The 12,789-nt window shown below is 41.8% G+C and overlaps 1 protein-coding gene across 4 annotated transcripts in view; it reads right to left on the reverse strand.

Annotated features, from left to right (window-relative positions):
• Nucleotides 1–329: 329 nt before the first annotated feature.
• The window catches only part of adgrb1a (adhesion G protein-coupled receptor B1a), a 183,808-nt gene continuing 171,348 nt past the window's right edge, over nt 330–12,789 (reverse strand). For 3 of the 4 annotated variants that reach the window (XM_068323815.1, XM_068323813.1, XM_068323814.1), the window contains 4 exons: nt 11,349–12,010; nt 5,586–5,621; nt 5,220–5,378; nt 330–1,935 (listed from right to left, as the gene is read on the reverse strand). In XM_068323815.1, the coding sequence (XP_068179916.1) occupies nt 1,741–1,935; nt 5,220–5,378; nt 5,586–5,621; nt 11,349–12,010 (1,052 nt within the window). In that variant the 3' untranslated portion in view covers nt 330–1,740. The remainder of the gene's footprint in view (nt 1,936–5,219; nt 5,379–5,585; nt 5,622–11,348; nt 12,011–12,789) is intronic. The other variant, XM_068323816.1, reaches the window with a different exon arrangement.

Below are 12,789 nucleotides of genomic sequence, written 5' to 3' on the forward strand. Positions count from 1 at the left end.
CTTCATTTAGTCACATGTTGTTCTGCATTTAATGATGAATTTTTAGAGGCACCAAATATTTAAAATCTTCTGCAGAGTTTGCAAAGATAATTATGTATAAAAATTCTCCTTTTCTGCCACTCAGCACCACAGGTGTCAAATTCAATAGTGTTGCTTTACTCTGACAACTTTAATCCAATGACCTCCGGCTCCAGTTCCTACTTGTAGCCACAGTTCAACCAAGATGATTCCATATATTATTAGAACTTCCACATTCAGAGGCCTGTATCACAATGTAATCACATTACATAGTTTGTTAAAAGAGAAAACAAAAGGACTCGTTCTTTATTATATGCTTATATGCTTTTATTAGAAATAAAACACATTCATTTTGTGCTCTGCAAACTGTACATTAACAAGGAGGTGACACATGAAAACTGAAACACGAGTGAGGGCAGGTGGAGGAGGGGTGAGCGTGGCAGGATGGGGGCAGATCAGAGGGTCAAAGGTCAGGCTTTTGACACATATAGGTGTGAGAGTGACTTGTGTTGATATCAAAACACACACTGTTACACTGCGATACAGAACACTCGCATAGTCCAGTACCTGGGATGGATGCTGGGGGCCAGGATGAGAATAATCATGTTCATATTAATAACAGTGATAACAACTATCCCCAAGCACAGTAAGAAAGATATTTATAGGCTAAAATCCATTCTGTAGAACTCTGCTGAAATAATTACAATGCTGTACATCACGACTCCAAATGAGCCTTGTGCTTTCTGTGTGCAACGACCATCGTGTGTGTGTGTGTGTGTGTGTGTGTGTGTGTGTGTGTCACTTTTAGTCATGATACCATATATGTTTAGAGCTAGTCAGTTACTCATCACACGTCTACACACAATCCTTTCCTTGAATCGGGCCTGTGTGTGTGCTGACACACTGACTCAAACAGCGTCTGTTTCTGGAATGTGGCCCCTTTTGAATGTCCACATCCCATCATAAATACAAGCAGGGGGGGTACAAGGCTGATCTCAACAGCAGACCACACCCTCTGATGACTGTCTAGTGTCCATCGATGGGAGGGCAACATGCTATTATTTTACCCTTCTATTCACTTGTTGCTGCGAGGCCAAATCCGCCTGACCGAGACCAACAGGAAGATGAAGCCGACAGGATTAGTGTGATCTGTGGGGAGGAAAAGGCTTCAGAGCCACACAGGAGTGTGTTCGTCACTCTGCCTCCTCTTCATTACTATTGAGATCAATGTAAAAAAACAAAATAGTCCCGGGTCGTCTTCAGCTGTGCAAGACATCAGAGTTCATCAAGGGAAACACAGAGCAAAGGTGGTGTGACAATACTCTTAAAAGTAAAAAAAGAGTCTTAATCATGGTTATTACATATCATTTAATTTGTAAACACTTTATGATTACCTTTACTATGTGGTTCATTACAAGACTATATGATGTACATATAGTAGCTCTGCTGTTTTGGCAATCTTTCTCCCATGTGAGCCGGGGGGGTGTCCAAGACCATATACAAGAAGATGTTGCATATACAAACACCAATCAAACATCAAATAAAACAACATAGAAAGAGATGCTTTTTTCCTCTCCTCTCTTCAATTAGTTTTAGATTTCAATGCTTTAGTTTCCACCTCCACCCCCTCTGCAGTGGGCTTCCTCCAGAGAATCAGGGCAGAGTGGAGTCCGCTGCTCATCTGACAGTATTAGAAAAAGGAAGCTGAGGTCGTAATCGGGGTCACACCTCTGTCTGAAGGTCCATGACCTCCTGGCCCACCAGAGGGATGGTGGCACTGTTTTTCTCCCACTCCACCGTCTGCAGCTCCAGAGGAGAAGCCGCCACCGTCTCCAGGTCCTTCCTCACCCAGGATGGGGGGGAGTGGGACTTCCTTATGCCCTCCCACACCCTCTTACTTGGAGTCTGTTGCTTGTCCTGATGAGAAGACAGAGGGCGAAAGAAGTCATAGTCTGTGATGTTCTGAGCATCTACTGGGGTTCGTTTGGTGAACAACTGTATTAAAATCGTTTCCAACATTTCCTAAGTTAGTCGTCCATCAACTATGGTTCTGTCTGTTCAGCACGAAGCTGGAGCAATGCTTGTCCCCTCCCCAAGGAGACGTGGCCTGCTGCTTTTACAGATATTAGGAGCACACACATGTTCACTATATGAAAGGATATGTTGAAGGATACTTCCCTTGAGGGAAGAAGGGATCGAACCACCAACCTTCTAAAGGGTGGAACACTGCTCTCACCCATCAAGTCACCCTTCTGGCCTGTGTTTTTTCTTAGATCGTCAGACTTCTGTAGTTATAACTTTATTCAAATATTTACCTCTGGGACTAGATGTTCAGTTCAAAGCTGTCCACGTTGTCTTCATTTCCAATGGAGCAGAGTTTGTTCTCATGAAGGTAGAGGGTTGGGTGATATCAGCCAATTGATAATAGGATTTTGGGTCTTCCTACTCAAAATGAACGATGTTACATTGACCTTTGAGAATCCACTACTAGCCAACTTCAAAAACTGTTAAAATATTCAATTGATTATCATTTTACAAATCAAAGTGGGGCATTTTAAAGAGTACAACATATATTTCATATTTTTCCCTAAATTAAGCCAATCATAAGAATTTAAGTAATGGCTGCAGTCACAAAACGAGTAAATCCCCTGACTATTATACCCCATTAGACACATTTGTAGATCAGAACACCAACCAAGCTTCATGGACTTATTTTAGATTTAGTGTTTTCTGTTAACGTATGCATTTACAAAGGGAGAAAAGTCCAAGTTGTTTACCACAACTGACCAAAGAACATCAGGACAGTAAGTCTCCAGTAGCTCAGAACATCTAGATAGGACTCAGAAGTTCTGGCACGCTGTCGTGTGACGTCATGAAACCAGACTGGAGCTTTTGGGATCTATGGATCAGCTGTATGTTTGAGGAGGATAAATGAAGCCAATGTTTAAGAGAAAACACCCTCGCTGCAGTGAAGTAGGGTGGTAACCCACTGAGAAGCTGGTATCTGGATGTGTGTCATGTACACTAGCGGTCCTAGCAGCCAAAGACACAGTGGTCATCAAGGGGCGAATCATTTAAAGACTGTAGGCAGTAGCATTTAGTGCTATCTTTGAAAACACTTGGTATCTGGCATTTGGTTTTACACACACACACACACACACACACACACACACACACACACACACACACACACACACACACACACACACACACACAGTGTTTAACTGGCCGTCATGGATAACTGGATTGGCATCTCACTAACTGTAGCTTACTCAAAACACATTTGGTACTCCCATAGGGGATGTTGATCTCGCTGCCTCTTCCATGTGTATGATCATGAGGAATGAAGCTGGAAGAGGCTGAAGTGCAAATTAAAAGCCACTGAAATATTTTGAAAAATGTCAAGATTCCACAACAACCAAAGAGAATCAGACTCCACAATCAAACTCTCTATTTTACAATGCGATGGACAAATTAATGGAAAGACGGCCACTTGGAAATGTTGCTGACCATGGTGTGATTCTGGGTTTTCAGGATGAATCGTGCAGTGGAGGGTCTTCAACATTAATGTTGTTTCTTATGATACTAAAGCTAATGTAAGAATTTACCAAACACAGCATTGTTAAGTTAATAAAAGTCAAATGGATACAGTTAAATTAGCTGATCTTACAGGTGGAAGTTGCTTTACATAACTGTATGTATGTTACATGTTCGAAGGTCAAAACAGCTATTATGGTTTCATCTTTTTTCTGATTGTTCAATTTTTACAAAGAATAGTTTTGACAAAGGTGAGTTCTTTCGGGGCTTTTAAGTTTACATACTTATTTAGTATATAATTATATACTTATTTAGTTTTCTCTCTCCCTCACCTTCAGTCTCCCATTTAAAGAGTGTGAACCATCAACATTGGCTTACAGTGTCCATACATTAAGAAATGAAGTCGTTATAACAACCACTGGCCATCTTATGTCCCTTCTGCTTTACTATTGGGGTGTGAACTTAAAGAAAATCAAACCATTGTTGAAAATACAGATAGTCCTCAAGATACGGACATCCGACTTACAAACATTTGTAAATACGAAGAAATACGAGCCACCATGACGACGACTGCAGTTCCCTTTTCTGCAACAACCCCCCGCCCACCACTAAGCTGGTGTATCTCCAACACTCATCTCCCACAGTTCTTTATTGTGTCTTCATGAGCAACTTCGTAACCCCTTGGATGTTGTTCATCATGGCTGAGCGGTATTGGCAAAAAGCATAAGGCAAGTGATGAAAGTGGTAGAGGAGACAATCTCTCCATGATGGCTCTGCCTGTCATGACAGCTCCTCCATCCTCCTCGTCTTCCTTCACTCTAAAGGTAGGTATTACACTACTGGTAACCTCACCCAACATCATCATCTGGTTCCAAGAGACACGACCTAAGTCGAGCTCTTCTCCTCAAGGATTACAGTTAAAGGAGCAAGGGTTTACCATGCCTGAACTAATCTGAACTCAAAACAATCAAATGAATCATGAGTGACACTTAACGGTGGATATTAGAACTATACGTAGACATTTTAATAGGATATAATATGATTCTATTTTGATTAATTGTACAGTAACATGATATTTTGTGCTTTTAACAGTTTTCTAGTGTTTTACAATACCAGTATTAAAGTGGAGAAAAGTTACTTTACTTGATTTTTGTTTTGTTTGTTTTTTGACCACCAACATATAATCGAGAATGAAGTAACTTGAAACAACAGAAGCTGAGGTATACCTGTGTGTCATTTTATTTTGTTTCTGGTAAGTCTTGGGGAATAGTGTTTCCTTGTTTAGAGCAGTAATAGTATTTAAATTACAGCAAAAGGCGATTATAGCTTGAAATGTAATAAATAACAACCTATGAACAATTCAGCTTACAAACAACCTTTGGAAACTAATTGTTCTCTTAGGTTGAGGACTTGGTTGGGAAAATCATCTGGTGACAAACTAACAAATATTCAACATGTTTGGAATGACAATGTTTACCTGAGTTAGTTAGTTAGTTAGTTAATATTCTCACCAACTCAATTGAACTTTCTTTCAAATGGCAGACCTTGTAACTGAACAGGAACTCCACTCTGGTTGGTTTATTCTAACGGTAACAGAACCATGAGAACTTGAGAAAGCGGGTGGGGGTGGGGGTATTAGAAAAGAATAAACTTGAACTCTTTACACTCGTGTTGGTCTTGTCGCTGCTGGCAGAGGAAACACTCCATCTTTTGGCAGCTTTGACGTCAACAGGTGGAGATTCTCTCTCCTTGTCTGCACTGTGAATCTTCCTGTTCAGGTCCTGAAACATGTCCTGGTGCCGTTTCCTGGTGTGCATAATTTTCTACACAGGAACATTGAACGTTACGTATGACGGAAAACAGCATGTTACCCATTCATATGAACTGTGTCTAATCTCTAACAGACACTCTCAAACTTTGATAAATTTGATAAATATATGCAGACATCTAGAGGTCTGAAGAACTACAGACATTTAGATTTTTGGTCAATGTCTAAAAAGCTTTGTAGGAATCAAAGAGACTAAAATTACCTCAAAGTCAAGCTCTGCATAGCGTGATTTTCGTCTCTGAGGGGGAGATGAGACAGGGAGGTTAAAGATGTGTCTTTATATTATACAGTATATAACATATAAGGATATACATATACTGCATATAGGTGTATTAACTGTACTGGGCCATATGAGCAGAAAGATGCTGAAGTGTTCTGCTGTTTTGTTTGCATCTTAAAGCAGACGGTGTCGGGGGCCTGTCTGGGACCCTGAGGCCCCGGGGGGGTGAGTCATGGGGGAGGAAACTAGGTTTGCTGCTCGTCATTCTGACCCGTTGGCTCCAGTTTGAAGTCAACAGATTGTGACCAAATGACCTTTGAAACCTCCATTGCGGGATGTTGAAGGAAAACCTGACCTTCTGGTCACTTCGTTGCCATGGCAGCTGATAGTTTGCAGGCCATTACTGAAGCGTTTTGCCCTGAAGTAAAAGAACACCAGCAGACAGACGCCCAATCTACTGGTGAGTCTCGCCCTGACACAAGTGTCTGCATGGTGAGCTATGAGGAAACTAGTTTTCTGAAGAAACCGTCCCGTGATGGGACCAGTGAATGCTCTGATCGCTTTCTGTTGAATTATTCATCATAAATAAAAGGAAGGATCTGCTGTGTTATTGTTAATATATATATATAATTATATTACTGTTAATTATTCATGTTCAAAATGTGGTTTCCTTGTTGATTATCTTATTATTTATTATCCGTTGAGAGTACACCACTGCTGTGTTGGTCACGCAAAGCCTTTACTGCAATGACAGATGATTCTAGAAAAAAACAACAATGTGAAAAAATATTACCCACTATAATCATCAAGAATATGGATGGATGTATTTCATGCAAAATAATACATGATCAACTACACAACTAATGCCTGTCAGATATGACCAGGCAATTTTTTTATAGGTTTTTTAAATTTTATTTCATACACTATATTGATCCCCAAAGTGACATTAGTTAGTTGCACAGTTGAGGTCACACTGACACGATGATGAAACCCCCAAATGGCGTTCAGATAAAAGCCAAATTCCAGTCATGAACAGTAGTCATCACAAACTGAGCATTTATTCCAATAAATTATGTTCTTGTTTTTTTTTTCTTATGCTGTTGAAGACACATATCTTGTCCCACATAACAATTTTTTAAAGCAGGGGTGTCCAAACTATGGCCCTTGAGCAAACGGTGGCCTGTTATCCATTTTTAATTGGTCCGTGGCAAATTCTGAAAATATAATGGAATGTGTCCAACAGGGTGGCACAACAGTGCAGTGGGGTGGGTAGTGTTGCCTCAAAGCATGAAGGTTCTGGATTTGATTCCCAGAGTCTGGGTCCTGCCCGGAGTTTCTTCCTCAATGAAGGAGTTTTTCCCCGCCACAGTCTCTTATGCTCTGGAGGGTTCTGTTGGGTTTTTCTGTCAGTTAAAGCGCTTTGAAATGTCTGCCGATGTGATTAGACACTATATATATGTCAAAGTTGATTAATTGATTGATTGATTGATTGATTCCTTTCATGTTCCTCCTGTGTCTGTGTGAGTTTGCTCCAGGTTCTCCAGCATCCTCCTACCTCCAAATTCATGTACTTCAGGTTATTGATCAAAACAAATTGACCGTAGGTGCGAATGTGTGTGAGTGGTTATTTGTCTTTCATGTGGCCCAGCGATGCGCTGGCGATGATCTAGAACGTACCCCACCTTTCTGGGACAGGCTCCAGCAACACCCTTCACCCACAAGGCAGAGAAACAGCTGAAGACGGACAGTTATGCTCATCTCATCTTCAAGAGAACATGGATGGATGTTCACACATGGAACTTCCATGTCATGTGTTTTAACACAAGGTAGAGTTCCTGTCTTGTACAAGACATGATCTTCAAAAAAGAAGATCAAAAACTAAAACAATTCACATAATAACTGTAGAAACAAAGAAACACAAGATATAAAGTAAGGTAGCAAGTAGCAAGACAAGGTGAGAAAATTATTTCTTTGTAGAAATCAAGGGAAAATGCATCTATTTGATTTGCCTCAAAACGTTTGTAACGATGAACGAGTACAACAGACAATGACACTGTCAAACCAGACATCAGGCCTATAGTACACACCTACACTGGTGCTGACCAAATGTTCATTAAGCAACTAGCAGCTTCCAAGGTAGGTCACCAATGTGCAAACAACACAAGATAGTGATATGACAGCCGGCTATGAGAACGCTTAATGTATTGTCCATCTCCAGGACTTCATAAAATAGTGTCTCACAAATGGACAACATCATTATGTCCAGAAACACCACTGCATGGAGAATCAGCTGTGAGAGAACTTCTGACACGTGTTGGATAAAGAGTTTAACGTTGTTTTACTTAGTGGTGTGTGATGAGAGGACGCCACAGACACACACAGACACACACAGCTGTTCCTGTGGTGAATTGATAATCTCTGCATTATGGAGATTATCATATTTTAGCAATCTAAAGGGCACAACAATGAATGATGATATTTATGACGCTGTGTTATGTGGAACTGACAGGATAGGACTGACATGGACAGTCTGTGTGGAGTGACACCGGATGGGGCTCCGGTGATGACGGGACATCCCAAAGGAACAGCCCCCACAGTGTGCTGTGGGAGAGTGGTTCACTTGTTGAATTAGACTGTATCATCCACAAAGAAGCCTTCTGGGCTAACATGTAAGGTGCTATACCGGTGTGAAAACTGTCAACATAGTTCAAGCACCAGGGCACAACCAGAGAGTTTCATCTGTCCTAACCAATGTCAGAGCTGAACAGAGACCTCTGATCTACTCTGACCTCTGACCTACTCTGATCTCTGATCTACTCTGACCTCTGACCTACTCTGACCTCTGACCTACTCTGACCTCTGACCTACTCTGATCTCTGATCTACTCTGACCTCTGACCTACTCTGACCTCTGACCTACTCTGATCTCTGATCTACTGTGATCTCTGACCTACTCTGATCTCTGATCTACTCTGATCTCTGACCTACTCTGATCTCTGATCTACTCTGATCTCTGATCTACTCTGATCTCTGACCTACTCTGATCTCTGATCTACTCTGATCTCTGACCTACTCTGACATCTGACTTACTCTGATCTCTGATCTACTCTGACCTACTCTGATCTCTGATCTACTCTGATCTACTGTGATCTCTGACCTACTCTGATCTCTGACCTACTCTGACCTCTGACCTACTCTGATCTCTGACCTACTCTGATCTCTGACCTACTCTGATCTCTGATCTACTCTGATCTCTGACCTACTCTGATCTCTGATCTACTCTGACCTACTCTGACCTACTCTGATCTCTGATCTACTGTGATCTCTGACCTACTCTGATCTCTGACCTACTCTGATCTCTGATCTACTCTGATCTCTGATCTACTGTGATCTCTGACCTACTCTGATCTCTGATCTACTCTGATCTCTGATCTACTCTGATCTCTGACCTACTCTGATCTCTGATCTACTCTGATCTCTGATCTACTCTGATCTCTGACCTACTCTGACATCTGACTTACTCTGATCTCTGATCTACTCTGACCTACTCTGATCTCTGATCTACTCTGATCTACTGTGATCTCTGATCTACTGTGATCTCTGACCTACTCTGATCTCTGACCTACTCTGACCTCTGACCTACTCTGATCTCTGATCTACTCTGATCTCTGACCTACTCTGATCTCTGACCTACTCTGATCTCTGATCTACTCTGATCTCTGACCTACTCTGATCTCTGATCTACCACTCCTGTGCGCTGGTGAAGTCACGGCTATGCTGTCGTGTTTTTATTCACTGGGGAATAAAAAAATAATGACCAGTTTTTGAAAGGGAAGGGTCGACCTCTTCACAACTTAAGGCACCCTCTATGGTTGACAGACATTTTTAGTTAACCCCACTTCTTTTTTTAGTGAATCTCACTTGCTCTCTACACACTCCACCAGAGCCTACCAGGAGACAAAACCAACTTGTACCAAAACAAAACTATTCTGTGTGAATCTTTGTCTCTTTGAAGCACACCTATGCAGATTTAATGTTGCACACCTTCCCAAGGCCAATCTGTCTACTAAAAATGACACACATGTGTTGTTATTACATCTGTCATGACAGAATTCATTAAACCTTTTTGGATGATTGGAAAAAAAAAACTTTTCTAGACTCCCTTCCTGGTAGATGCAGAGGTAGTCACAGCAATTTAGATCGTACCATATAATGCAGATTAATGATAAACTGAAGAATCACCATCAGTTTATACAGGGCAATGAAGAAGAATATATTTAATATTTAATTTGGCAAACATTATGAAGCTGAAGAAGTTAATGTAGCAGAGGGGATATACCTCACGTCCTGTTTCTGTATGCATGTGACTCCCAGCGGCAAAATTTGGACACCCATGCTTTAAGGGAACACATATGAAATATATGCACAGGAAAAGGGAAGCAGCACAAGAAGAATGGAGAAATTAATTGATCTTGTTCAATTAATCAATTAATTATGGGAAATTATTGTTGTGGGAATCGATATCAGTGTCCATTAGGTGGTTGTTTCATGACTCCAGGTCCATGTTGAGTTCCTGATCACTGCAGCAGCTCAGTCCACTCAGGGTGGGGCTGGGGACAGGAGGTCACCGGCCCAAGACCCCCAGGGGCCAAAACACACACAAGCTGGATCTAGGCATGCCTACAGGCCCCTTGTGTGTGTGTGTGTGTGTGTGTGTGTGTGTGTGTGTGTGTGTGTGTGTGTGTGTGTGTGTGTGTGTGAGTGTGTTGAGGGCCATATGTAGTGTGCTACAGTATAACTTCACCTATGAGGGACAATTTAGTTCATTAAAATTAAGTCGTACTTTTTAAAGTATTTTTTAATCTCCTACCTACTCTAGCTATCAACATATGATACATTTTATTCACTTGGTGCTATAAAATAAAACTGATTATTTTCACATGTATAACTACAATTTTCTACCTCTTGGCGTAAATTTCAGTATTTGGTTTGAGAGCAGAAGATACAATCATTCTAGATCTCTCTTCATCCTTTGCACTGAGACAGACCCAAAGAGAAATGATGAGAAAGCGTAACGACAAAGTAGAGATGGCAGGTGTTCCTTCAACTTCTGATATCGTTGCATTGTGCCATGCTCTGTGATATTTACAACACGATGTTATCATGACTTTTTGATATGGTTTACATGCATAATCAGAATGGCTTGACTGTTACTGTGCTGAACAAAAATATAAAAGCAACACTTTGGATTTTGCTCCCATTTTTTATGACATGAACTGAAATATCTGAAACATTTTCTACATACACAAAGTAATCATTTCTCTCCAACCATGTTCACAAATCTGAATTTAAATCTCTGCCTTCAAAAACGGGGGCAAAAACAACAGTGTTGCATTTATAGTTTTTCCCAGTGTATTTTGATAATATACAGTCAAGTGAAAATTCCAAATTACGTGAATTAATCTGGAAAATAGGTCAAAGAAACTTAAGGTGAACTTGGATTAACAGCAAAAACAATCAACAGCAAATTAGAAGAATGTAAAAAACATCTAACAATCTGATAGAACACAAGAACAAAACGCTGGTTGATGATATTTGATGAGCAAAGTTTAAATGAAGGTCTAGTTCTTACGACTTTCATGTAAGAAATGGTTAAAAACACATTTCATGCATATTTTCAGTATGAATATGAAGCTGATTATGAAGCTGATTATGCTGATCAGAAACATATATTAAGAGGTTTTACCTCCAGGGAGCTCATGGACAGAGTGGACACAGTCTCCGTCTTGGACATCACACAGGAGTTTCCAGAGTCTCCCCCCTCACACATGTTGGTGGGCCCCTGGGGGTCTTTGGGCACGGTCTGCAGCTTGTTTGCAGCAGAGTCTCTGTCGGAGTACGACACACTGATCTGCTCAGCAGGAAGGCTCCTCAGCCCAAACTCAGGCGCCGGCTCTCCGCTCACAGGGTTGGCCAGGTGGACCAGTCTGCTCTGGGGCAGTTGCTCCACGCTCAGGTTGTACTTGGCTGTCGGCTCTTCTTTCCCCTTGGCCAGCTTCATGGTGCCGGTGTTGTTGGTGGGTAGAAGTACGAATCCTGGGCCTTTGCCAGCAGCCCCAGAGCTATCCCCCTCACCAGTCCCCTGAGGTAACTCTCCATCCAGCTGCTTGAAGAGCTCCCCTTCACAGAGGTAGATGGACTTAGCTCCTGGCAGCTCAGTGCTGATCCCCTTGGCAGCTCCCTTCTCCCTACGCAGCGTCAGCGTGTGGCTGGTGTAGTCGGCCACGTTCTGCAGGTGAACCTTGGCCATGCTGGCCGGCATGGTGTTAAAGTTAGAGCCCTTCTGATGAGAGAGGGGGCCAGAGGAAGGCTTCTCTTCCCCCTGGAGGGACGAGCGCTTCATGGTGCCTGAAGGCAGCAGACAGAGATCGTGTTAGAGCTCCTACAGGGTCTGACGTACCTGCTGCGTCTATTTGTCATACATGTTTGATGTGTAATGTAAACCCATTACACATTAAATCACCTGATATATGTCTTAGATTTTTAATAGGTACACTCTGTCATCTCGATGATTTCTGAATCTCATGAGGGTGTTATCTGTAATAACTCTGTCCTGGCAGCTGCGTGGGTACAGGTCCATTCAGTCCCATGACTATTTTTCCCTATACAGTGTTCCCTCGCACATCCAAGCATCAACGCTTGGGACTTCACCTCATCGCTGATTTTTGGTAGTCAGTCACATGATACCGTACACGCATTCTATTGGCTGACAGCATCAGGAAGTGCGTGAGTGTGGGACTTCTGTGAGACACAAAGGTGCTTCAAACAGTCTATCAGAGTGTTTCAAAGGTGATACAGATAGAAGGTGGTTTAATATCAGTATGGGGGGGATCAGAAACGTTTCAATCACCCTAAACAATAAGACAAATAGTTTGTCACTATATCCCAGAATTCATTAATCGGGTGTGGTTCCTGAACGCATTAACCATGAGGAACGAGGGGTCGCTGTACCTTTATTTCCCCTTCCTACATTCTCTCTGGCTGTCCTTTTTTCATACAATGGTCAAAATACAATAAAGGAAAATGTTTTTTAACATTCTTGCTAGCTTCTGACACACAAATAGCAAAGCAGCTCAGCACCTGGTCAATAACAACTACGGGTTCAGGTGAAGTCCCTGTCACACTTT

Source organism: Antennarius striatus, chromosome 9 (assembly GCF_040054535.1).
Source record: "Antennarius striatus isolate MH-2024 chromosome 9, ASM4005453v1, whole genome shotgun sequence".
Lineage (NCBI taxonomy): Eukaryota > Metazoa > Chordata > Actinopteri > Lophiiformes > Antennariidae > Antennarius > Antennarius striatus.